Genomic DNA, 24,707 nt, shown 5'->3' with positions numbered 1-24,707 from the left:
TGTCGGGGTCCGAGGGAATCTGGGGGGGCTGGAGGCGGTCATTGGGGGTTTTGGGGTGCCCTGACCCCTCTTCCCCCCAGGGAGCCTCCCAGCGCTGGTGCTGCAGCACTCCATCACCCCCATCTCGCTGCCCTGCACCCTCCGCATCCCCCACGCAGGTGGGCACCCCAAAGGCTGCGGGAACACCCCAAAACCCTGCGGACACCCCAAAACCCCCTCAGGGATCACCCCAAAACTCCCTCAGGGACCCCCCCCTCCAACTGCAGGTACACCACCCCAACCCCTTCCCGAGACACCTCAAAACCCCCTGGGAGAAACCCAAAACCCCCTGGGACCCCCCAAAAGCTCCAAACTCCCCAAACTCCCCTGGGAAACCCTCTAAACACGAGGGAACACCCCAAAAACCGTGGGGACACCCCAAACCCCTGCGTGGACCCCCTGAACATCCACTGGGACACCACAAAATCGCGGCTCCTCCCCCAAAACCGCGGGAACCCCAAAAACCGCGGGAACCCCAAAAACCGTGGGAACCTGCAGAATTGCAGGGACACCCCCAAAACCGCGGGAACCCCGAAAAGCTGGCGGGACCCCTCAGAGTCTCCTCCAGCCCCCAAAATCCCCTCAGAGTCCCCCCCAGACTCCCCTGGTCCCTCAGCGTCCCTGCCGGGACGGTTTCTGGTGGGACCCGGGGGGGGGTCCGGCCGCCCCCCCACCCTGTGCCTTCCTCCCCAGAGCTGCAGGAGGAGCCCCCGGACCCCCCGGGACCCCCCAATGTCAGCACGGCCGGAGCCCTCCTGCGGCAGGGGGCAGGTGGGGCTGGGGGCACCGGGGGATACTGAGGACGCTGGAGTGGGGGCACTGGGATGGGGCATTGGCATGGGGGCACTGGGATGGGGCACTGGGGCGGTGCAGGTGCTGGAGTTGGGTCACTGTGGGGCTGGCATCGGCACGGGGGGCACTGCGGGGGCAGGTCCCAGTTTCGGGGCGCTGTTCCCGTTTTTGGGGCGCTGTTCCCGGTTTTGGGGTTCTGGTCCGGTTTCGGGGCGCTGTTCCCGTTTTTGGGGCTCTGTTCCCGGTTTCGGGGCGCTGTTCCCGTTTTTGGGGTGCTGCTCCGGTTTCGGGGTGCTGCTCCAGTTCTGGGCAGCTCCCCCCGTTGCTCCCCAGCCTGCTCCGTGCTGTTCCTGGGCTCGGTGGGCACCGAGGCCCTGACGGGGCCCCAGGCTGTGGCCAAGGCCGTGGGGACCCTCCTGGAGGGGGCCCCGAGTGCGGGGGGGTCCCCCCGGCCCCCTCCCAGCCCCGTGCACTTCAAGGTGTCGGTGCAGGGGATCACCCTGACGGACCGGCAGCGCAAGTGAGGCACCCCCAAACCCAGACCCCCCATGACTCCCCACCCACCCAACCCCCACAGCTGGACCCCTTCAAACTGAGATCATCCAAACACCGACCCCCCAAAACCACCGACCCCAGGCTGACCTTTGGCAGGGCCAGAAGGGGTTCTCCCACCCAAAACAGGGGCAGCCCTGTACCCCCAAAAGGGGGAGACCCCCCTACCCCTTACCTTGGGGATCTGGATGGGCAGGAAGAGGATGGAGCCGTCGAAGGCCATCACGTCCCCGGTCACGGAATGCTGCTCCTTCAGCATGGCAAAGCGGGCAGCCTTGCACTCCACCTCGGGGCTGGGGGCACACAGGGGCTTTTCTCCCTCCTCTGCCCCCCCCCAGACCTCGCTCAGCCCCCCAAAAATCCCCCCTGAAGGCGAAAACCCAGAGCTCTTTGTTGTGCTCCACCTCATGGCAGCCTGGACAGCAGGAGGCACACAGAGGGCTCTGCCAGGGGACACCCCAACCCCGAGGGGCTGTGGGGGACCCCGGCCCCCCACCATCACCTGAAGGTCACGTGGTACTGGTAGACAGCTTCGTTCTGGCAGTGGATCTTCACAAAGTTCAGCCCCACGGGGATGGCGGCTCCCTTCGCCACCGCCTTCATCCCCTGGGCCCTGCGAGGGACAGGGGGTCAGCAGCAACCCGGCAGCACCCCAAAACGCGGGGCTGGGGACGCCACTCACGGCCTGGCAGCAGCTGGGGGGGTCTCCGGGGTGGGCACGGGCGTCGGGCAGGGCTGGGGGCCGGGCGGGCGCGGGGCGGGCACGGCGGGCACGGGACGGGCACGGTGGGCACGGGACGGGTACGGGACGGGCACGGGACGGGCACGGGGCGGGCACGGTGGGCACGGTGGGCATGGGGCAGGTGAGGGGGGCACGGGGGGCACGGGGGGCACGGGGGGACCCCCAACCTCCCAAACCCCCCCAGACCTCCCAACCCCTCTAACCACCCCCAGGTGGGCGAACCCCGACGGGACCACGGCCAGGTATGTGGGAGACCCCCAGAACGGGACCCCCGGGAATGAGGGGGGGGCACAGATCTGACTTTGGCCTTGCCCCTCCCCCCCCGCCGGCCCCCCCAGGATTTTCGGGTTCGTGGCGAAGCAGGCGGGGGCCCCGGGGGGGGGCAACGCGTGCCACGTGTTTGCGGAGCTGGACCCCGAGCAGCCGGCAGGGGCCATCGTCACCTTCGTCACCAAAGTCCTGCTGGGGACGCGGCACTGAGAGACACCGGGGACCCCCCCTGCGCCCCAAAACCCAGCTGGGGACTCCCGAAGCCCCCCGAGGCAGGGGGGGCTCAGGGGCACCCTCAAAACCCAGCGGGACTCCCCCCCCTCTTCACCGAGGTCCTGCTGGGGACACGACACTGAGGGACCCCCAGAACCATCTGGGGACCCCCAAAACCTCCTGGAGTCCCCCGTGCCAAGGGGGGGACAGGGGGACATATAACTGACCCCCCCCACCATCATCACCTTTATGAACACCCCCAAACCCCCCCTAGAACCACCCCTGGACCCCCCAAACCCTCCCAGGCACCCCTGATTCGAGGGAGCACAAGGGGACCCTCCCACCATCTTCTGCACCAAAGTCCTACTGGGGAACCCCCAAACTCCCCCTGAGACCCCCCCCCAGACCCCTCAAATACTCCCCAGACCCTCCAACTGCCCTTGAGGACCCCCCAAAACCTCCTACACCCCCTCCAACCACCCCCTCAAGTGAAGACGGGGAGGCTGGCAGAAAAGGGGGCACAGGGACACCCCCTGCAATCTGGGGGGGGTCCTGGAGGAACCCCAATAAATCCACATTTATTTTGGTGTAAGAAATGGGTTTATTTGGGGGGGGGGTGGGGGCATGGGGACCCCCACCCGCCATGTGCAAACGTCAAAGGGGACCCCAAAACCAGCACAGGGGCTGCCATGGAACTGGAAGGGTCTGGTTACATTCATGATGGAGGGGACCCCGAATTCTGCCCCTTGGAACCCCCCAGGAATGGGGAGCACTGGAAGAGATGAGGGGGTGCAGGTGTGATCTGGGGGGCACTGGGGGGGGCAGTGGAGTGGGAGGGTCAAGGGGGTGATTTGGGGGCTCTGGGGGGGCACGAGGGTCACCCATTGTAGAAGGAGCAGGACTGAGACCCCCAAATCCACCTGGGGGGGTCACTGGGATGATCTGGGCGGGGGGGGGAAGGATTGAGTCCCCCAAAAACACGGGGGTGGGTCCCCAAAAATATGGTGCAGGCCATGGCTGAGACCCCCTCAAAAAACATCTAGGGGGGCAACAGTGGGGTACTTTTGAGGGGGGATTCAATTAGGGGAATCCCCTCCCCCAAAGAGACCCTAAAAGAGTGAAATTATGGGGTTGGGGGCAGAAGTGAACCCCCTAAAAACCACCTTGGGGGGGTCTCCACCGTTGTGGAAACATCCTAAAGTGCACTGGGAAGGCCTGGGGGGGCACCAGGAGCACCAGAGGGTTTCAGGTTTTGGGGGGTCCCACACGGCCCCCCCCTTTATCCGCTCAGGGGGTGCAGGTCCACCTTGACCCTCTCGCCAGTGCTGAGCATCCCCACGGTGGGGAAGAGCCCCCCGGGGGGGACCCCAACCTCCCTGCGCCCCACGACCATCCCGTTCCGTGTGAAGAACACCTGGGGGCAAAAATCAGGGGGTCACCCCTAGACTGGGGGGCGGGGGGAGACCCCACCCCCCAAAAAACCCAGGGGATAAAGGGGAGAGTAAAGCAAGGAAAGATGAGCCAAAACGGGGGTGCAGGGGGATTTTTGGGGTGAGGGGGGGTTTTGAGGGGGCACAAACACATGGGGGAGGGGGTTCAGGGATACACAGCAGAGTCACCCCAAAATATGAGGGGAGGGCAGGGAGACCCCAATCCCCAAGAAAGTGGGGGCAAAGAGGGTGACCCCAGCGGCAGGGGGGATTTTTGGGGTGATGGAGGGTCCAGGGGTGGGGCACAAATACGTGTGGGGATCATAGACAAAAGGGGGTCACCCTCAAATATTAGGGGGGCAGGACACCCCCAACCCCCCCAAAATCCGGATGTTGGAGCCCCCAGATGATTCAAAAGGATGCCAATGATGGACAAAGGAGAATTTTGGGGGGAATGAGAAGGTTTTTGGGGGGTGGGGGCTTTTTTAGGGCACAGGTTTTTTTTTTTTTGCGGGTTGTCCCCACCCTTACCACGACCTTCCTGCCCTCCTGCTCCTGCTCCATGTCCTCCCCATCCTCTTCTTCCTCCTCCTCCTCCTCTTCCTCCTCCTCCTCCTCCTCCTCCAGGTACATCACGTTGCGCACCTTCACCTTCACCTCGGGGGGCTCCGAGGCGTCATCGCTGTCACCTGGGGTGGGCAAGAGGGTGAGGGACCCCCGCCGAGCCCGGCCAGCCCCGGGGGGTCCCCAGCCCCGCGGTACCTTCGCTGTCCCGGCCGTAGTCCCGAGGGAACATGATCCCACAGCCCATCACGTCACCCTTGTAGCAGCGGGGGCCAAAGGGATCCCCGACCCCGCTGCCGTGGAACAGCTTTCCATCGTCTGGAGGGAGACCCCGAATTAGGGGGACCCCCCCAGAGTTCGTGGGGGAAACCCCAAGACACCCTTCATGGGGGTGCACCCCAAAGAAAGGGGGAGAAGTGGGCAGAGAAAGGGGTTACAGGTGGAGGAGGGGGGGGGAAAGGGAGAAGGGGACAGCTGGGGACGGGGGTGCACAGAGGGATCCCCGAATCCTGTCATGAGAAGGAGCCCTCCCATGGGGCTGCACCCCAAAAAAAGGAGAGAAATAGGCCTGAGAAAGGTGGAAGGAAGAAGAGGGTGAAGAGGGTGAAAGGGAAAAGGGGAAGAAAGGAGCGAAAAGGGTGGAATAGGGGGAGGAAGAGGCCATAGGGACCCCCCACTCCCGAGGGGCTGGAACCACCCGTCCTCGTGGGAGTGCACCCCAAAAAAGGGAGGAAACTGGGCTGAGAAAGGAAGAGGATGAAGAGGAAAAAGATGGAGGAAGGGAGAAGGGAGGAGCCATGGGGACCCCCCAGATTAGGGGGAATCCCCGAGGTCATGGGGGAGACCCCCAGACCCTCGTTATAGGGGTGAAAACCCAAAATAGGGAGGAAAAATGGGAAGGGGGTTTTCAGGGGCAGAAAGAGTAGGAGGAGATCCCACTACTGGGGTCCCGTGTTTGGGGGGTCCGGCATGTAGGGGGGTCGCACCCATTTTGGGGGGTCCCCCCCACTTTTGGGGGGCTCACCCGCGTGGTAGGCCACTGAGCCCCTGCTCCAGCCAGGGTGACGATTTTTGGGGTAATCCTGAGGGGGGGCAAAGGGGAGGAGAGAGGTGAGGGCAATGTGGGGAGCCCTGCCCCCCCAAACTCATAGATGCCAATTCCCCCCCCAAACCCTTATTTTTGACACCCCCCCCACCTTTCAGCCCAGCCCCAGCCTGGTGGAGAGGTTCAGCCCCCCCATACCCCAAATCTGAGCCCCCTCCCCTCCTTCCTTGACCACTCCCAGCCCTGGAGGAGTTTACAGAGGGAGTAAAGGGGGGCTTGAGCCCCCCATTACTGACCCCCACTTCTGACCCACATCCCCCTACTTCCCTGCCCCCCCCCAGCTCCGTGGGTGTCTCCAACCCCTCCAGCCCCCCCCCGGTACCCCAATTCCGAGTCCCCCGCGCACCTTCCTGGCCACGCCCAGGGCGATGTAGCACTTCTCGCCCGGGTCCAGGATCTCCAGCTCGAAGTAGTGGCTGCGGGGGCTGAGCGGCCGCCGGGCCTGGGCCAGCCCCACATCCACGATGCTCTTCCCCTTCCCCACGTACTCCAACACCTGGGGGGGCGCGGGGGGGCTCAGACAGCGGGGAAAGGGGGCACCCCCCAACCCGAACCAGCCCCAGATCCGTGAAATTCATCCCCTTCCTCATCTAAAAACAGCACCTGGGAGGGTTTGAGGGGTCCCAGGGGGATTGGGGGATCACAAGGGCTGAGAGGGGCAGTCATAGAGGGTCGGGGGGCACACACAGGAGATCTGAGGGGCCCAGACTCCCGATGTCGCTGCTGGGACCCCCTTTACCCCACCCCTGTGTCACGGCTCCCCTTTTTGCCCTCCCCAGGACTGGGGAACCCTCTTGTCCCATCCCCAAAACTGTTCTTACCCAAATTCCCACAGCCCAATTCTTCTCACCCCATAACCTCAATTTCTGACCTCCCATCCCAGGGAGGGGCTCCACCCTGTTCCAACCCTGCCCCCTCATTCTGAGCTCCCTCCCCAGTCCTGGGGGAGGCTCCAGCCCCCCTTTTCCCCCCCAGCTTTCCGGGTGCTCACGGAGCCGTAGAGCCGCACGTCGTGGAGCCTGCCCCACTCTTCCTCCAGGCTGTCTACCAGCATAGCCCCCCCCTCATCCTCGGGGGGCCCGGGGGGGGGCAGATGCAGCCGAACCTCCTCGCCCAGCGAGTGCAGCCCCACGGCTGGGAACAGCCCCGGGGGCGACAGTGGCACCCCCAGACCCCCCACCTGCAATTGAGGGAGTCGGGGGTGAGGGGGGCTCAGGGATAAGGGCACCCCCAGGACCCCATGTGGGATTTGGGGAAACACCAAAGTAGGAAGTGGGGGGGCTCTGGAGGCTTTGGGGTTTCAGAACATTTGGGGGCCCCCCCATTCTCTGTCCATTCTTCGTGAGGAGCAGCTGGGGGAGGGGTAGAAGGACCCTGGTTTAGGGGGTCCTGGAAGGTTTGGGGTGCCCCGGTGAGTTTTGGGGGTGCTCTGGGACAGGGTGGGGATCCCCTCACCCTCTGGCCGTTCTTGGTGAAGAAAACCTGGGCTGGGGGGGCTCCGAACGAGCCCCTCTCGACGCCGCAGCCGATCCGGTCCCCAGAGCTGCACTTGGAGCCGAACTGGCGCCCCTTGGCCCGGCCACTGTAGAGCCTGGGGCACCCCAAAACGCGGGAGGACCCCGAAAATGGGGGGGTCAGAATAGGGGGGTGTCACTAATGGGGGACCTCAAACCTGGAGCAGACCCCAAATATCGTGACAGGCCCCAGTGCCCCTCCAACACCTCCCAGTCCTGCTGCCCCCCTGGCTGCCCCCAATATCCAACACCCCCAGGGTCCCAACACCCCCCAATATCCAACACCCCCAATATCCAACACTCCCAGTATCCAATATCCTCAATATCCAATACCCCCAATATCCAACACCCTCAATATCCAACACCCCCAAGGTCCCAACACCCCCCAATATCCAACACCCCAATATCCAACACCCCAATATCCAACACCCCCAATATCCAATATCCTCAATATCCAACACCCCCAATATCCAACACCCTCAATATCCAGCACCCCCCAATATCCAACACCCTCATATCCAACACTCCCAGTATCCAACACCCCCAACATCCAACACCCTCAATACCCAACATCCCCAAGGTCCCAACACCCCCAATATCCAACACCCCAATATCCAACACCCCCAATATCCAACACCCCCAATATCCAGCACCCCCAAGGTCCCAACACTCCCCAGTATCTGACACTCCCGAGGTCCCAGCACTCCCCAATATCCAACACTGCCCAATATCTGACCCCCCTAGTTTCCAGCACTCCCCAGTATCCCGACATCCCCCTGCTATCCCGACACCCCCGATATCCCAAAGCATTTCCTCCTTCACCTCACACCCCAACATTGCTAACGCCATGAAATTCCTTACTATCCCAACACCCGCAATTATCCCAACGCTTCCCCGCTAGCTATCGCGACATCCCCCAGTACCCGAACGATCCCGGCCCCGCCCCCGCTATCGCGACACTCACTTTCCATCATCGGCGTGGTAGGCGACGGAGCCGGGCCCCCATCCCGGGGGGTGCTCGAGGCTGTGGCAGTGCGGGACCAGCCCCACGGCGATGGTGCCGCGGACCCCGCTGTCCACGATGGACACCTGGGCAGGGGCCGAGGGGGTCAGGGCTCGGCGTCCCCCGGCACAGCCCGCGCCCCCCGCACCCCCCGCTCACCTCGAAGTAGTTGCTGTCGCGGGTCAGCGGCCGCGGGGCCACGTAACAGCCGACCTCGCCCGAGGGGCCGCGGTAGCTGCGGGGGGCGCGGGGGCTGAGACAGCCCCCGACACCCCCCGGTACCCTCAGACCCCCCCGGATCTGTGGGTGCCCCCAGCCCCCTCCCATCCCCCTGGGTGCATCCCCCCCGCTCAGCCCCTTTTTTGTGGGTGCCCCCAGCCCCCCCAGCCCCTTCTGCGGGCTCTCCCGGGTACCTGAGGGTGTCCCCGTCCACCAGGATGTGCCGGGCTCGTTCCTGGCAGCGCAGGCCCCGGTCCCGGTCCCGGTCCCGGTCTCGATCCCTGTCCCGGTCCCGGTCCCGGTCCCGGCCCTCCCGCACCTCCCGGATCTCCCGGATCCGCCGGCGCCAGTTGAGGAACCTGAAGTGCAGGTTCAGGTCATCCATGGCGGGGGGGCTCCTGCGGGGAGGCAACGCTGGGACCCCCGGAAGAACGGGAACCGACACACCCAACACCCCGAGTCAGACATGAACCCCCAAATCCCGGGATCCGCTAAAACCGCCCCCAAACACACCCCTGAGACCCCAAACACACACCTGAGACCCCAAACACATCCCTGAGACCCCAAAACCGCCCCCAAACACACCCCTGAGACCCCAAACACACACCTGAGACCCCAAACACACACCTGACACCCTAAACACATCCCTGACACCCCAAAACTGCCCCCCAAACGCACCCGAGACCCCAAAACCGCCCCCGAACACACACCTGACACCCCAAAATTGCCCCTCAAAACACACCTGAACCCACAAAACTCCCCCCAAAACACACCCAATGCTCCAAATCATACCTGAAACCCCTAAACATACCTGACTCCCTAAATCACACCTGAACTCTCAAAATCAATCCCCAAAACACACCTGATGCTCCAAAACGCACCTGAGCCCCTCAAACACACCTGACTCCCTAAAATACACGTAACCCCCCCAAAACCCATCAGGTCCTCCAAACACACCTGGACCCCCAAAACACACCTGAACCCAAAATACCCACCTGAGCCCCCAAAAATGTCTTCCTAAACACCCACCTGAGACCCCAAACACACACCTGACCTCCCAAACCCATACCTGGCACACCCAAACACACACCTGACTCCCCCAAACCCACACCTGGCATACCCAGACCCAACCTGGCACACCAAATCACACCTGAGATCCCCCAAAACTGCCCCTCAACACACCTGGCACACCCAAATCCCACCTGACACCCCCAGACCCACACCTGTCACACCCAAATCACACCTGGCACACCAAAATCACACCTGGCACACCAAATCACACCTGACCACCCAAATCCCACCTGACACCCCCGGACCAACACCTGGCACACCCAAATCCCACCTGACACCCCCAGACCCACACCTGTCACACCCAAATCACACCTGGCACACCAAAATCACACCTGGCACACCAAATCACACCTGACCACCCAAATCCCACCTGACACCCCCGGACCAACACCTGGCACACCCAAATCCCACCTGACCACCCAAATCACACCTGAGATGCCCCAAATCACACCTGATCCCCCAGACCCACACCTGGCACACCCAAATCACACCTGCCAGCCCACCCCTGAGCCCCCCCACCATGCGACCCCTCAGACCTTCCCAATTCCGCTCAGGACCCCCAAATCCCTCCCGTATTCCCCAACGCGGGGTCTCCCCGTCCCCCCAAAGCTCCTCAGGACCTCCCCAATCTCCCCCAGACCCCCCCGGCCCCCAGCGCCCCTTACCGGGGGTCCCGCCCCCTCCATGGGCCGCGCTCACATCCGGGCGCCGCTCGCTTCCACCTCCCTATGCCCGCCCATTGCGCTCCACGGACCAATCGACACCCGCTGCGCCAGGACTGACGGCTCCCTCAGCCAATCGGAGGACGAAGCGGGCGGAAGGCGGAGCCTAGCGGGGAAAGCGGGGAGTGCGCGTCGAGGTCACGTGACGCTGCGGGGATGGGGCGAGAGGCGCAAGGGCGCCCCCTGGAGGACGGGGGAACCGGGGGCAACTGGGGAGAACTGGGGGGGACTGGGAGGAACTGGGGGGGGACTGTGGGGAATGGAGGGAAGTAGGAACACAGCTGGGAACTGGGAAAATTGCAGGAATGGGGGGGTTACTGGGAGGACTGGGGGAACTGGAGGATACTGGGGACACTGAGGGGGCTCAGCTTGGGGTCAAACCAGCGCAAAGCTTGCACTGGAGACGTGGCTGGACTGGGAGTCACTGGTTTGCACTGGGGCCGCTCTGGAGGGGTTTCAGGGTCCCCCAGACCCAGGTTTGGGGGGCAGGAAGAGGAGGAGGACTTCACAAACACCTCTGCTGGGTGGGTTTATTAGAAATTCATTAAGTAATTAATACACCCCCCCACCCCCATGACACCACACGGGGTCGGTCACAGGCCACACCTGGCCTGGTGTCCCCATGTCCCCTCTGCTGTGCCGTGGGGGAGGTGGCACTGTGACCTGTCACAGCCCCCGAGGTGTACCGGTGTCCCCATCACCTCGTTATGGGGGTGACACCGTGATCTGTCCAGCTCAGTGTCACCTCAGGCTGTCCCCGTGTTGCCACCCAGAGCTCGTTGTGGGGGTGGCACTGGTCACGGGTCACCAGCAGAGCTCTGTGTCACCATCGGGGTGTCCCAGTGTCACTGTCACCTATATTTCATCATGGAGGTGACACTGTGACCTGTCGCAGCTTAATATCACCAGTGGGGTGTCCCAGTGTCACTGTCACCCACAGCTCAGCCATGAGGTGACACTGTGACTGTCACAGTTCCTTGTCATGATCGATCGGGTGTCCCAGTGCCACTGTCACCCACAGTCCATCGTGGGGTGGCACTGTGGCCCCTCAGTGCTCAGTGTCCCCATGGGTGTCTCAGTGTTTCTGTCACTCACAGCTCAGCACAGGGGTCACACTGTGACCCCATCACTGCCTGGTGACCCCATGGGCTCTTCCTGTGTCCCTGACCCTGTCACACTCTGGTGTCCCTGTTGAGCTGTCCCAGTGTTCCTGTCCCAGCCAGGTGTTACTGTCCTTGTCCCTGTCAAATCCCAGTGCTCCATCAAGCTGTCCCTGTGTCCCTGGTGTCCCCATAGAGCTGGTGCTCCTGTCACTGTGACATCCCAGTGTCTCCCTTTCCTTGTCACATCTCTGTGTCCCTGTCACACCTGTCCTGCTGTCCCTGTCCCACCCCAGTGTCCCCATTCCTATCACACCCCAGTGTCCCCACCAAGCTGTCCCTGTCACACCCTGCTGTCCCCATTACACCCCTGTGTCCCTGTCAAGCTGTCCCAATGTCCCTGTCCACCCTGGTGTCCCCACCAAGCTGTCCTAGTGTCCCTGTCCACCCCGGTGTCCCCATGGAGCTGTCCCAGTGTCCCTGTCCCACCCCAGTGTCCCCACCAAGCTGTCCCAGTGTCCCTGTCCACCCCGGTGTCCCCATCGAGCTGTCCTAGTGTCCCTGTCCCAGCCCGGTGTTCCTGTCACACCTTGGTGACCCCCTCACACTGTCCCAGGGTCCCCACCACAGCCAGGCGTCGCTGCTGAGCTGTCCCAGTGTCCCTGTCCCAGCGTCCTCGTCACTCCCCAGTGTCCCCCTCGAGCAGCCCCTCGTCCCCCACCCTCAGCCCCTCGTCCCCACGCCTGGTGCCCAGGACCCCCCCGGCTGCCCCCAGCGCCACCAGCGCCGCCAGGGCCGCGGCCCCGAAGACGCCCCGTGTCCCCGCGGGGTCCCCGGGCAGGGCGGGCAGCGCCAGCGCCACCCCCAGGCCCAGGGGCAGCCGCAGCCACCGCGCTGCCCCCGCCGGGTCCCCGCCGCGCTCCAGCCGGCGCCGCAGGAACGCCATGGCCGGGAAGTAGATCCCGCAGGAGAACTGCAGCAGCAGCACGGCGAGGAAGTCGCCGGGGGCGTCCAGCGGCAAGGCCAGGAGCAGAAGGGCCAGCGCCAGCAGCAGGACGGAGCCGGGCAGGAGCCGCAGCGGCTGCAGCCGGAGCCTCCCGGTGACGCCGCGCCGGAACAGCGCCGAGCCCGCGGCGCCGGCGGCCGTGAAGCCCGAGAAGGCGATTCCCAGAGGGATCCCGTGCGGCTCCAGGACGGGCGTCCAAAGGAAGGCAAAGATGAGCAGGATGCTCTCCACCAGGGCCTGCACCAGCCCCAGGAGCAGCGCCCGCGGCTCGGATACGAGGCCCCGCAGGCCTTCCCCGCAGGCCTTCCCGCAGGGCCGGCTCTTCCCATAGTTCTCATCCCAGTTTTTCCCAGCGAAGATCCCCGAGAGAGCCAGGAAGGGCAGCGCCGCCAGGAACGGGGCCACGGGGCCCAGCGCCAGCCCCTCGGCCAGCAGCTCGGCCAGCAGCCCCGCCGCCACGGCCAGGCCGCCGTTCCAGAGCGCCACGCGGGAGAAGGTGTCGGGAATCCACTCGGCCGGGAAGTCGTGGCGCTCCAGGTGCTCGTGCACGTACCAGGACTCGAAGGCGGAGAAGAGCAGGGAGGTGCCGAGCCCCGCCAGCACCCGGGCAGCTGCCAGCGCCAGGAAATCCTGGGAGAGCTGCAGCAGGCAGGACACAGAGCACAGCCCCGAGGACAGCACGCAGGACTTCTTGCGGCCCAGCCGATCCACAAAAATCCCGGAGACGAGGCCGAAGGCGACGTTGGAGGCGAAGCCGCAGGAGTAGAGGGCGGCGATCTGGCTGCGCAGGAAGCCCCGGCCGTGCAGCAGCTGGAAGAGCAGCGGGCCCTGCAGCCAGTCGGCAGCCAGCGCCGGCAGGTATCCCAGCAGGAACTGCCGCTGGAAGCCGCGGAACGCGGGATTGGAGGGCGGAGGGCGGCGCGGGGGCGGCTCCAGAGCCAGGCAGGTGAGGAGGAGGAGGGCGAGGGCAGAGCAGGGCAGCAGGAACATGGTGGGGAGGGGGCTCAGGAGAGCCTGGGGAAGGAAAAAACGAGATCAGCACTACGCGGAACTGGGAGAGTCCAGAGAGACCACCCAGGTGCCCCAAATTCCCCAGACAGCCCATGGGTTCTATAGGGACACCCCATCCCATAGGCACCCACAGCATCACTGATACACCACACAGTCCCCCACAGCTCCTCCACAGGCCGCACCACTCCTCCAAGCCCACCCAGACCCCACAGAGCCCCCATAGACCCCAAACCCCCACCGGAGTTCCCCACAACCCCCCCCAGACCCCCATAGGACCCCCCAACAGGCCGCCCCCACACGCTCCAGATCCTCCACGGGCCCCACATAGGACCTCCATAGACTCCCCATAAGATCCTCACAGAACCCCCACACCCCCCCCATGGGACCCTCGCACCCCAAATCCTCCTGAAGCCCCCCATACACCCCCTACAGCCCCATACAGCGCCCCTTCCACTCCCATAGCCCCCCGCGACCCCAGAGTTGACCCGCAGGACCTCCCCAGACACCTCTCAGACCCTCCGAAGCCCCTGCACCCCTTCCGGTAACCCCCGGATCCCTCAGGGCCCCCCCATACCCCCCGGCCCCGGCGCCGTCGCAGCTGCCCCGCGGTGCCTCTGTGGAGCCACTTCCGCTTCCGGTCCCATGGGCGCCGCCATGTTGGCCCGTGTCACGTGACACAGGGGGCCCACCGCCCCCCAGAGGTGTCCACAGAGACCCCCAGAGACCGCGGGGATTGGTGGAGACCCCGCCAAGGGACCCCCACACAACGCACGGGGCATTGTGGAGACCCCCAGCGCTCCCCAGAGCACCCCCCGCGGGGGGTTTGCGGCATCCCCAGCCCGAAGAACCGCCCCCGCCACGCACGGGAGGTGTGGGGACCCCCGCCCTCAGGGAGCTCCTGCCGGGAGCCTCGAGCAAACCCAGGGGGGTGACAGCGCGGGGACGTTCCCCCGCGCCGGCGGGGCCGGGGTCGCGGCCAGCCCAGCCCCATGGCCGAGCCGCCCCCCCCGCAACCCACGGCCCCCCCCCCGGGGATTTACCGGGCAAAGCGGCTGAGCGGGGGGAGCGGGGGGGGCACGTGGCGGCACCCGTGGGTGAGGGACACGGGGACATGAGGACACGGGGGGGGGCACTGGGGACACGGGGGAGCACTGAGGACTTGGGGGACACGGGGGGGCACTGGGGACACGGAGGAGCACGGGGGACACGGCGGGGCACTGGGGACACGGGGGAGCACTGAGGACACGGGCGGACACTGGGGACACGGGAGACATGGAGTGGACATGGAGGAAACTGGGGACAGGGAACATGAGCTTGAGAGGGATGCGGGGACACAGGGACATGGGGCAGCACAGTGACACGGGGGGATGCTGGGGACATGGAGGACATGGGGATGTGCGGGGTCATGGGGAACACAACTGGGGGACACAGGGGACATAGGGGTGTACAGGGGACATGGGACACAGGATTATGGAGACAGGGTAGGGCACAGGGGACGTGAGGGACAGGGGACACCGTGGGGACACGATTGGGGGGAGGAAGGGGTTATGGGCCATGGGGAGACACGCAGGACATCGGGGACACGGGTTTATGGAGGTCACAGGGAACACGAAAGTCATAGGGCGACATGGTTGGGTGGACCCAGGGTTACGGGGACTTGGGGGGCAGCGGGATTGCGGGGGGAGGCTGCTGGGGGGGACACAGGTTAGGGACATGCGGGACACGGGGGGGGCGTGGTGGGGACACGATTGGGGCTCACAGGGAATTGTGGAGCCGTGGGGGCTGTGGGGAGACATAGGGGGACAAACGGGGGGACGAACGGGGGACAGAGGGATTGGGCCAGACACACGGTGTGGGGGGGTCCCAGCGTGGCGGGGGCAGGGCCGGGCCGCACAAAGGGGCCATTGAGCCGCCGTGGGGGAGGGGCGGGGAGAGGAATTTCCACCCAAAACTTTTTCCATGAGCCCATTCCTGCCCCTCCCTCCCCTTTCCCGGAACGGGGGGAGAGGTGCGGCTGGGGGGGGTTACATGTGTGTCCGGGCATGGGGACGCGTGCGTGCATGCATGTGACATGCAGGGACACACCCCGCACATGTGTCCCCGTGCCCAGACATGCGTCTGCACGCTGGAGGCTGGGCAAAGGTGTGTGACACATGCAGTGAGATGTGACCATCCCGTGTGCAGGCGTGTGACACGCGACCATCCTGTGTGAAGGTGTGTGACCTGTGCAGTGATCCCATGTGCAGGTGTGTGACCTGTGCAGTGATCCCATGTGCAGGTGTGTGACACGTGCAGTGATCCCGTGTGCAGGTGTGTGACACGTGCAGTGATCCCATGTGCAGGTGTGTGACCTGTGCAGTGATCCTGTGTACAGGTGTATGACACACACAGTAACATATGACTATCCCATGTACAGGTGTGTGCATTGTGCAGCGATCCCGTGTGCAGGTGTGTGACACGTGCAGTGATCCTGTGTGCAGGTGTGTCACCTGTGCAGTGATCCTGTGTACAGGTATGTCACCTGTGCAGTGATCCCGAGTGCAGGCGTGTCACCTGTGCAGTGATCCCGAGTGCAGGTGTGTTACTCATGCAGAGCCCCAGAAATGCAGTCGGGCAGGCGGTGCTGGCACAGCCCTCGCACACCCGGAGATGCCCAGGCACACCCAGACACAGCTGCGCACACTCACACATACCTGTGCACACCTGGGTAAGCTCACACACACCTGGGCATGCTGACACACACCTGTGCACAGTGGGCACACGGGGGAGTGACAAGGGGATTGGAAGGGACTGGGAAGGACTGGGAAAATGATGTGGGGGACTGGCAGAACTGGCAGGACTGGGAGGGATTGGGAGGGTGACAAGGGGACTGGGAGGGACTGTGCAGGGCTGGAGTAGTGACAGGGGAACTGGAAAGGACTGGAAGAACTGGGAGGACTGGGAGGACTGGGGAGACGGGTGGTGACATGAGGACTGGGGTGGAATTGGGAGGGACTGGGGAGGGCGTGACGCGGGGACGGGGAGGTCTGGGAGGGCTTGGGGGAGACAGGGGACGTGGCCTGGGTACCCCCCAGGGAGGGAGGACACACGGAGGGGACAAACACGTCTGATACCGTGTGACACATGTGACACGTGTGTACGCGACACCGCGTGTCCGCGCCCCAGGCCGCACCCTCTGCTCCAATCCCCGCCCATTCCCCATCCAGCCCCGCCCACGAGCTCCGCCCCTCACTCAGACCACGCCCCATTCAAATCAACCCCGCCTCCGCCCCGCCCATCCCCGAGGCCACGCCTCGTTCCTATTCAGCCGAGCCACTCAAGGCCCCGCCCCTTCCGAGCCCCGCCCTCTCAGCCCAGGCCGTGCTCCCAATTTAGCCCCGCCTATTTAAACCCCGCCCATATGTCAGCCCTCACATTCCAANGTTCGCGAGTGGGTGTGGGGCTGAGGGGGGCGGGGAAGCGCGGCCAGGTGTGAACTGAGCGTGCAAATGGGTGTGAGAGCGAGTGCGGGTGGGTGCGTGGGGGGTGTTCGTGTCGCGAGTGGGTGCGAGGGGTGCCCGGGAGACCCTCGGGTGCCCAAACGAGCGAGTGCGTGTGCACAGGAGGCGAGCGTGCGCTGGTTGTGCCCCCGCGGGGGCGGCTGCGAGTGGGTGTGGGGAGCGTGGGGGGGTCGGGGCCGTGGGGAGGGGTCTCCGAGAGTGAACCCGAGTGTGCCAGCGAGTGTGAGAGCGAGTGCCAGGCTGCGTGAGCCGGCGGGGCGGTGCGGGGGCGGCCCCGTGTCCGCGAGTGGGTGCGTGGGTGCGCCGGGAGCTGGGGTGGAGAGCGCGCCCGGGGGTGTGAACGCGCGTGGGAGGGGGCGAGGGTGACCCGGGGGTGACGCGGGGGGTGGCGGCAGTGACGCGCGTGGGTGCCGGAGCGGCCTGGGCGTGTGCGGGAATGACGCGAGGGGGTGGCCGGGGGCGTGTGCGCGGTGGGGGGCGAGTGCGTGGGGGGGGGCACATCCCCAAATTCTCCCCAGGAGGGTCCCGGGTTGTGGGGGGGCAGGGTCCCAGGCCCGTTTTGCACGGGGACGTGGGGGCCACACTGGGGGAGCCCCTTTGGGGGCTCCAGGGACCTGGAGCCTGTTTTTGCGGTGGTCGCGGTGTCCCGGAGCCCTTTGGGGGGCAGCAATAGAGACCCGGTATTGGGGGGGCACAGGGACATGGACTACACAGAACCGCTCTTGGGGGAGTCGGGGGCCCCGGACCCTGCTTTGGAGGGGCTCAGGGACCCCGAACCTTGTTATTTTGGGGGGGGGGGGTCACAGACCTCTTTGTGAGGGTAGAAAAAGGCACCCGGTTTTGGGAGTGCCCATGAGGGGGGTCCTGGGGATCCCACAGGAGCCCTCCGCATGTCAATCTGGGCGCAAACAGGGTGAGAGGGGAGAATCCCCTAAAACGCCCCTAAATCCCCCCCTTCCACCTCTGCCAGTGGTGCGTTGCCTCCTCCTGTGTCCTCCCCCCTCCCAGTTCCTCGGCCTAACTGGTTCCAGTCGTGGCCGCGCCCGCGTCCCCCCGCGTCCCCCCCGCGCTGCCAATGTGGCACTTTAACCCCTGCGGGGCTGCCCCAAAACCGCCCGAACCCCACTTGGCGGGGGGGAGGGGGCCCTTCTCAGCAGGGCGGGGGGGGCGTCACCCCCCGGGTTTTGGGGGGAACCCCCGTGGCCCCCCCAAATTCCACCCTGGGCGGAGGAACTTCCCCCCGCCCCCCTCAATTTAAGGCCTGATGAGAGGCCGCCCCTTGGAGCTGGGAGACCCCAAAAAATCTGGGGCCCCACAGAGTTGGGGCCCCGCGGATGTTTTTGGGGTGCTGTTTTTTGTGGGGAGAGGATGCTTTAATTTGGGCTCCTCCCCCTTCAAAAATCAAACTTTAAGAGAAAACACGCACGGTGGGGTGCACCAAATGTACCTGCACCCCCCAAATGAAACCCCCTCCCCGCCTCAACCCTCTGCGTGGCATCCCGAGTATTGTTGGGGGGGGGTCACAGCCAGCCCTCCCCAAACCTGGGGTGCGCACGGGTGGGGAGCGGAGTGTGGTCCCCAATTTCGGCCCCGTTTTTAGGGTGGGGTCCACCCCCCCCGGGTTATTTTGGGGTGCCCGTGGCACGCGCTGGGCGGGGTCCCCCTCGCTCCCCCTCTCCCCCGCGGTTACAAGCGCGCCGCTCGAGGCCGGAATTTCCTCAATTTCAGCAATTTTGGGTTTTTTTTTAGCAAAACACACAAAACCTACCCAAAAAAAAAAAAAAATCTGAAACCAGCCGCCCCTCCCCCACTGCCGCCCGGGCTGCGCGCCGGGGGCTCCTCCCTCCCCCCTGTGTCACCCCCGGCACTGCGCGGGGGGGATTTGAGGGGGCTTGGGGACCCTCCTTCCCCCGGATTTTGGGGTTGGAGAAGCTGGGTACATCCCCACACCAGGTGCTGGGGATCGGGGGGAGAGGATGCACACTGATATGTCCCCCACCCATGGTGGAAACCCCGGATTCCAGCCCCCTCCCAGCCCCCGATTTAGGGGTTTTGCAGCTCAGGTTTTAGGGCCGTGGAGGTGACAGTGAGACCCCCAAAATCACACGCCCCCGTGCTTCGGTTTCCCCCACCCCCCACTGTAGGCTGGGGCCCCTTTGGAGAGCGGTCGAGAGGGGCTGTTTAACTCCCCTCACCTTTTCCCCCCCAGCCCTGGAGCCCTCCCCTGGGCGGGCTTTGGGGGACACGGGCCCCCCCTCGCCACCGCCCCCGCCCCGTGTGCACAAGCCTTGCTTCGTGTGCAGCGACCGCAGCTCTGGGTACCACTACGGAGTGAGCTCCTGCGAGGGCTGCAAGGTGCGGGGGGCCGGGGGCACTGGGGACCTCCCGGGGCAGGGGGGACCCGAGACAGTGGAAACCCCGGGTGGGGGGCACTGGGGACCTCCCGGGGCAGGGGGGACCCCTGAGACAGTGGAAACCCCGGGTGGGGGGCACTGGGGACCTCCTGGGGCAGAGGGACCCCTGAGACAGTGGAAAACCTGGGGGAGCAGTGGGGACCTCCCCGGGGTGGGGGGACCCCTGAGACAGTGGAAAACCTGGGGGGAGGGGCAGTGGGGACCCTGTGATGGGAGTGGGGGGGAGTGGGGACCCAGCACTTGGAGGAGGGGGGTCCTGGGGACACTGTGGGCCTGCCCCAAGAAAAGGGGCCCTCTGCAGGCAGTGGGGATCCACTCGAGATAGGGTGACCCCTTGGGGGATTGGGAATCCCCCAAGCACTGGGGAGCTGTAATGGGGGCACCTGGGGACATCACGGACCCTGTGGGGTGAGTGGGACCACGCCTGGGGGATGGGGACCCCTTCCCAGGCCAGTGGGCACCCCATTGGGAGCCCCCCAAGCCCTGTGCCCCACCCTGGGATACTGGGGAGCCACTGAGGAGCTCCACTCCAAGCACTGGGGAGCCCTACTGGGATCCCTGGGGATGTGATACTGGTGCCCTCAGTTTAGGGGTGCCCCCCTGACCCCCGTTTTCCCACTGCAGGGGTTTTTCCGGAGGAGCATCCAGAAGAACATGGTGTACACGTGTCACCGGGAGCGCAACTGCCAGATCGACAAGGTCACCCGCAACCGCTGCCAGTTCTGCCGCCTCCAGAAGTGCTTCCAGGTCGGAATGTCCAAGGAAGGTGCGAGGGGGTCTGGGCCGGGGTCCCCTGAAGTTGGGGACCCCCCCCAAACATCACTGAGGGGCCCTGGTGGTGTCCCTGTGGGCCTGGGGATGTTCCTGCTCTTGGGAGGGATCTGGGCTGTGGAAGGGACTGCTGGGTGTGAGGCTTTCCCCCCTTGGTCCTGCAGGGGAGTTGCCTAAAATTGAGACCCCCCCCCAAAAGCTTTGCTGAGGGGTCCCAGGGTCCTGAGGCTGCTCATGGTGGGGATGTTCCTGTCCCATGGGGAGATTTTTGGGGGAGAGGGCAGGAAACCCCACCCAGGAGGGATCTGATGGGGCACACCAATGCCCCCAACCCCCAAATCCCACCCTCCCAGCCGTGCGGAACGACCGGAACAAGAGGAAGAAGGAGGTGAAGGAGGATCTGGGTGGGGATGAGCTGAGCCCCGAGCTGGCCGAGCTGGTGCGGAGGGTCAGCAGAGCCCACCAGGAGACCTTCCCCTCTCTGGGCCAGCTGGGCAAGTACACCACGGTGAGCAGGCTTGGGGGTCTGGGGGCACCAAGGGGGGGCCCCAGCCCTCGGATCTGGGGCAGGGTCGCTGCTCCCTCCTGATCCCCCCAAACATGAGCACTGGGGGCAGCTGGAGCTGGGGACATGTTCAGGGGGAGTGGGGCACCAGGGGGTTTTGGGGGTCCCTTTGGGGCTGACCCTAACCCCAGCCCTCACATCTACAGCTGGGTCCTTGTTCCCTCCTGACCACTCCAAAACATAAGCACTGAACACTGGGGGGGGCGGGGAAACAAGTTCAAGGGGAGGGGGGCACTGGGACAGAGCACTGGGGGTCGTGGGTGGTGTTTGGGGGGCTACTTATTGGAGGGACCCTAACGCTGGAGCTCAGAGTGGGGTCTCTGCATGCCCTGACCCCTGAAACCTCAACTGCTGAGTAAGGGGGGCAGCTGGACCTGAGGCTGGGGTTGGGTTCAGAGGCTGGGGGTCACTGAGTGCCAGCAGCTTCCAGGGGACCCCAGCAGGTCCTGAACCCCCATAACTGAGCCTGTGTCCTTCATAAATTGGGCACTGACCACATGGTGCAGCTGGACCTGCGGGTTACTGAGACTGGGGTCTCAGGGGGTCCCAGTGGTCCCAGGGAGTCCCAATCCACCCTGAACCCCCATAACTGAGCCCATCCCCCCAAAACTTGAGTGCTGACCACTGGGTGCAGCTGCACCTGGGGCTGTGGGACAAGTTCAGGGTGCTGGGGTTGGGGTCCCAGAGGTTCCAGGGGGTCCCAGGGGTTCCTGAACAATCCCCTAACAGCTGTGGCCCCCCCCCATGCCCCCAGAACTCGAGCGCTGACCACCGGGTGCAGCTGGACCTGGGGCTGTGGGACAAGTTCAGCGAATTGGCCACCAAGTGCATCATCAAGATTGTGGAGTTCGCCAAGCGGCTCCCGGGCTTCACGGGGCTCAGCATGGCTGACCAGATCACTCTGCTCAAGGCTGCCTGCCTCGACATCCTGGTGAGGGTTTGGGGGGCTCCTCAGGATGTTTGGGGGCTCCTCACATGGGTTGGGGGGCTCCTTGAAGGAGCTTGGGCTGGCCCACCATGGTCCTGAGCTTGCCATCCCACAGACCGATGTCCTGGAGAGGGGCTGGGTGGGTTTGGGGATCCCTTTGTGGGAAACTTTGGGGTGCCTTAGGTGCTTTTGGTGATCTTGGGCTGTTTTGGGATGTCCCTGTCCCCTGGTGCTGTGTCTGTCCTGTGGCAGAGCCAGAACAGGACACGACAATGCTCCAGGATGGGCAGATCCTGGGTGGATTTTGGGGTCTCTGCTGTGCAGATGCTGTGGATCTGCACCTGCTTCATTCCAGAGCAGGACACAGTGACGGGATGGGCTGACCCTGGGTGGATTTTTGGTGTCCCTGGAGGTATTTTCTGGCCCCTTGGTGATTTTGGGGTCCCTGCCCTGCAGATGCTGCGGATCTGCACCCGCTACACGCCGGAGCAGGACACGATGACGTTCTCGGACGGGCTGACGCTGACCCGGACCCAGATGCACAACGCGGGATTCGGGCCCCTCACCGACCTCGTGTTTGCCTTCGCGGGGCAACTGCTGCCGCTGCAACTCGATGACACCGAGACCGGGCTGCTCAGTGCCATCTGCCTCATCTGTGGGGGTGGGGACATGGGGGACATTGTGGGGACATGAGGGTGTGTCAGGGCTGCGGCGGGCAGGGGGACATGGGGACACAGGACTGAGTTGTGGCTGCTCAACTGCAGAGGTGGGGACACGAGGGGATACTGGGGGGAAATGGGATCTCTAGGACAGAAGATGGGCATTTGGGGACACAAGGACAGGGGAGATGGGGACAATGTCTATCCAGGTGGTGTCTCTGTCTCCCCAGACCGGATGGAGCTGGAGCAGCCCCGGCGCGTGGAGCGGCTGCAGGAGCCGCTGCTCGAGGCTCTCCGGGTCTATGCCCGGCGCCGGCGCCCGTGGCAGCCGCAGCGTTTCCCCCGGATGCTGCTCAAAATCACTGACCTTCGTGGCATCAGCACCAAGGGTGAGCAACCCCCAGAGCCCCGGGGCACCCCCAAACTGCGGCAACCCTGCCAGGACCCCCTTGGGATCCCCCCCAAAACCCCCTAGCCACAGTGACCTTCCCAAACGCTGTTCAAAGTCACCACCAAAGGGGGCAACCCCCAGACCTTCCCAGGACCCCTCCAGGACCCCAAAACCCCTCAGGACACCCCCAAACCTGCCCCTGGCACCACAGGATTTGAAGCTCTCAGGGAGGCACAGATGATGGTCCTGGGTGTGTTTCAAAGTTTTGAGGGGGGGTTTGAAGCTCATTTTGGGGGTGTTCAGGGTATCTGGGGAGGTGCCAGGTTTTGAAGGCATTGAAGCTTTTGCAGGGTTTTGAAAGCTGGGGACTTTTGAAGTTTGGGAGGGCGTTGAAGTTCATTTTTGGGTGGGATTCAAAGCCTCGGGGGGATTCAGTCTCTTGTGGGGTTTGTCCAGGCTTTGCAGCAATTGAAGCTCATTTTGGAGGTGTTCAAAGGTCTTGGAGGGGTCCGAGGTTTTGGGGGTTCAGGGTTTTGGAGGGGGTTGAAATTTGAGAGGGTGTTGAAGCTCATTTTTTGGAAGGGGGTTCCATCTCTCAGGAGGGGCCCGAGGCTTTCAGGGGTGTTGATATTTTGGCTCCCCAGGGGCAGAACGAGCCATCACCCTGCGCACGGAGATCCCGGGGCCGATGCCCCCCCTGATCCGGGAGATGCTGGAGAACCCCGAAATCTTCACCGAAGAGGGGCGGGATGGCCCCCCCCCAGCCCCAGACCCTCCTGCCGCCCAGGACAGTCCCCCTGGCCCCCCCACATCCCCATAGCCCCCCCCAGCTCGGGGGGGATCTCCAAAACTCGTCCCCAGTGGGGTGGGACACTCAGAGCTGCCTTCCAGGGAAGCTGCTTTCCCCTTCTCCCTTTTGCTCTGGGGAGGGGGAGCTCCCCAAAGTGCCCCCCCCTCCAAATTTGGGGAAGGGGGCAGAGACTGATAGAGCAAAGCTATTGCCTTAAGCTGCGGGAGTCTGGGGGCGCCCCCCAAACCTCAGCTTCATGCCAAAGCCCCCTCAGACCCTGCTGCCACCCCCCTTGTACTGGGGGAGCTGTGAGGGGGGGGGGGGGGTTCAGGGGCCCAGCCCCTCCCCACCAAATTAATGCCTGACACTCCCACAGTGCCCCCCCCACGGTTTATTTATTGGACACAGGGTGGATTTGGGGGGGGGACACCCCCATTATCCCCCAGGACATCCTACCGCCCCCCCCCCCCCCAAATCTGGGGGGGGGACACCGTTTATATTGGGGGGGGGCTGCTTGTGGGTTTTGCTTTTTGATGCTGTTGGGGTAGAGAGGGAAACCCCAAAATTGCCCTCCCCGGTGCCCCCCCCAAACACTACAGAGACCAAAGATGGGGGACACAAGGTGACCCCCACAACCCCCCCCAATTTGGGGTGGGGGCTCAAGCCATAGGGTGACCCCAAAATCCTGGGGGTCCCCCCAGACCCAACTGCCCTCCCAAATCTCTGTTACCCCCAGCCTGGCTGGGTTGTAGGGTCTGGCCTTACTGGCCCCCCCCTGCTGCCCCCCCGCTAACTCCCCCCTTTCTGGGGGTCCCCCTGCCATGTTTACAGCCCACCCGCCCCCTCCCATGCTGGGGGGGGGGACACGGGACTTTTCTATTTTTGCAAAATAAAGTTATGGAAATTTTGGGGGGATCATGAATTTGGGAGGGGGACTGTAAAGGGGACTTGGTGGGGGGGGGAGAGGGGAACCTTGGGACCTCCTCTGAGGTGAAGGGGCACCCCTAGGGTATGGGGGGGGGCATCTGGGGTCCCCTCTGACTTAGGGACCCCTCCAGGGACAAAGGGGCTACTTGGGAATCCCTCCCCAATTGGGGGGACACCCCCAGCTATAAAGAGGGGACACCTCTGCTCCCCTCCCCAGTGCAAAAGCCTCATAGTCCCTAAGTAACCTCCCCTGACTTTGTTTGGCATGAGTGGGTTCTGGGGTCCCCCCACACTGCCCCAAAGGACTTAAATTTGGGGTTAAAAAAAGCAAAAACCCAAGTTTTTATTTAAATAAACCCTAAAGGAGGAGAGAGGACACACAGTGGGGGGGGGGGGGACCGTGGGGGGC

General features: G+C 64.4%; 4 protein-coding genes and 1 long non-coding RNA gene across 5 annotated transcripts in view; 2 read left to right on the top strand and 3 right to left on the bottom strand.

Annotated features, from left to right (window-relative positions):
- TNS2 (tensin 2) overlaps positions 1-3,200 on the top strand; it is an 11,128-nt gene extending 7,928 nt beyond the window's left edge. Inside the window, exons 15-19 of the mRNA XM_041476099.1 lie at positions 81-266; positions 733-810; positions 1,165-1,352; positions 1,928-2,367; positions 2,464-3,200. Of these exons, the coding sequence (XP_041332033.1) occupies positions 81-266; positions 733-810; positions 1,165-1,352; positions 1,928-2,367; positions 2,464-2,605 (1,034 nt within the window). The 3' untranslated portion in view covers positions 2,606-3,200. The remainder of the gene's footprint in view (positions 1-80; positions 267-732; positions 811-1,164; positions 1,353-1,927; positions 2,368-2,463) is intronic.
- On the bottom strand, positions 1,569-2,104 carry LOC121358152. The gene is made up of 3 exons (XR_005955842.1): positions 2,066-2,104; positions 1,886-1,996; positions 1,569-1,676 (listed from the first exon to the last, which is right to left on the bottom strand). It is a non-coding gene; the product is annotated as an uncharacterized LOC121358152 (long non-coding RNA).
- A 134-nt stretch (positions 3,201-3,334) lies between the features above and the next one.
- Positions 3,335-8,857, bottom strand: SPRYD3 (SPRY domain containing 3). Its single transcript, XM_041476077.1, has 10 exons — positions 8,638-8,857; positions 8,384-8,459; positions 8,186-8,310; positions 7,163-7,298; positions 6,699-6,887; positions 6,054-6,203; positions 5,627-5,684; positions 4,801-4,920; positions 4,570-4,727; positions 3,335-4,022 (listed from the first exon to the last, which is right to left on the bottom strand). The coding sequence occupies exons 1-10, from the start codon at positions 8,826-8,828 to the stop codon at positions 3,888-3,890; spliced, it is 1,338 nt and encodes a 445-aa protein (XP_041332011.1). The 5' UTR covers positions 8,829-8,857; the 3' UTR covers positions 3,335-3,887.
- Positions 8,858-10,604: 1,747 nt separating this feature from the next.
- MFSD5 (major facilitator superfamily domain containing 5) lies at positions 10,605-14,033 on the bottom strand. The gene is made up of 2 exons (XM_041476078.1): positions 13,928-14,033; positions 10,605-13,356 (listed from the first exon to the last, which is right to left on the bottom strand). Exon 2 carries the CDS (start codon positions 13,330-13,332, stop codon positions 12,016-12,018), a length of 1,317 nt encoding a protein of 438 aa, XP_041332012.1. The 5' UTR covers positions 13,333-13,356; positions 13,928-14,033; the 3' UTR covers positions 10,605-12,015.
- Positions 14,034-18,971: 4,938 nt separating this feature from the next.
- On the top strand, positions 18,972-24,144 carry RARG (retinoic acid receptor gamma). Its single transcript, XM_041476097.1, has 7 exons — positions 18,972-19,208; positions 19,892-20,033; positions 20,392-20,546; positions 21,358-21,534; positions 21,988-22,192; positions 22,421-22,579; positions 23,226-24,144. The coding sequence occupies exons 2-7, from the start codon at positions 19,922-19,924 to the stop codon at positions 23,399-23,401; spliced, it is 984 nt and encodes a 327-aa protein (XP_041332031.1). The 5' UTR covers positions 18,972-19,208; positions 19,892-19,921; the 3' UTR covers positions 23,402-24,144.
- The last annotated feature ends 563 nt before the right edge of the window (positions 24,145-24,707 follow it).

The sequence above is a fragment of the Pyrgilauda ruficollis genome, unplaced genomic scaffold (assembly GCF_017590135.1).
Source record: "Pyrgilauda ruficollis isolate IOZ18807 unplaced genomic scaffold, ASM1759013v1 scaffold377, whole genome shotgun sequence".
Lineage (NCBI taxonomy): Eukaryota > Metazoa > Chordata > Aves > Passeriformes > Passeridae > Pyrgilauda > Pyrgilauda ruficollis.
This window is presented reverse-complemented; position numbering and strand designations above follow the sequence as displayed.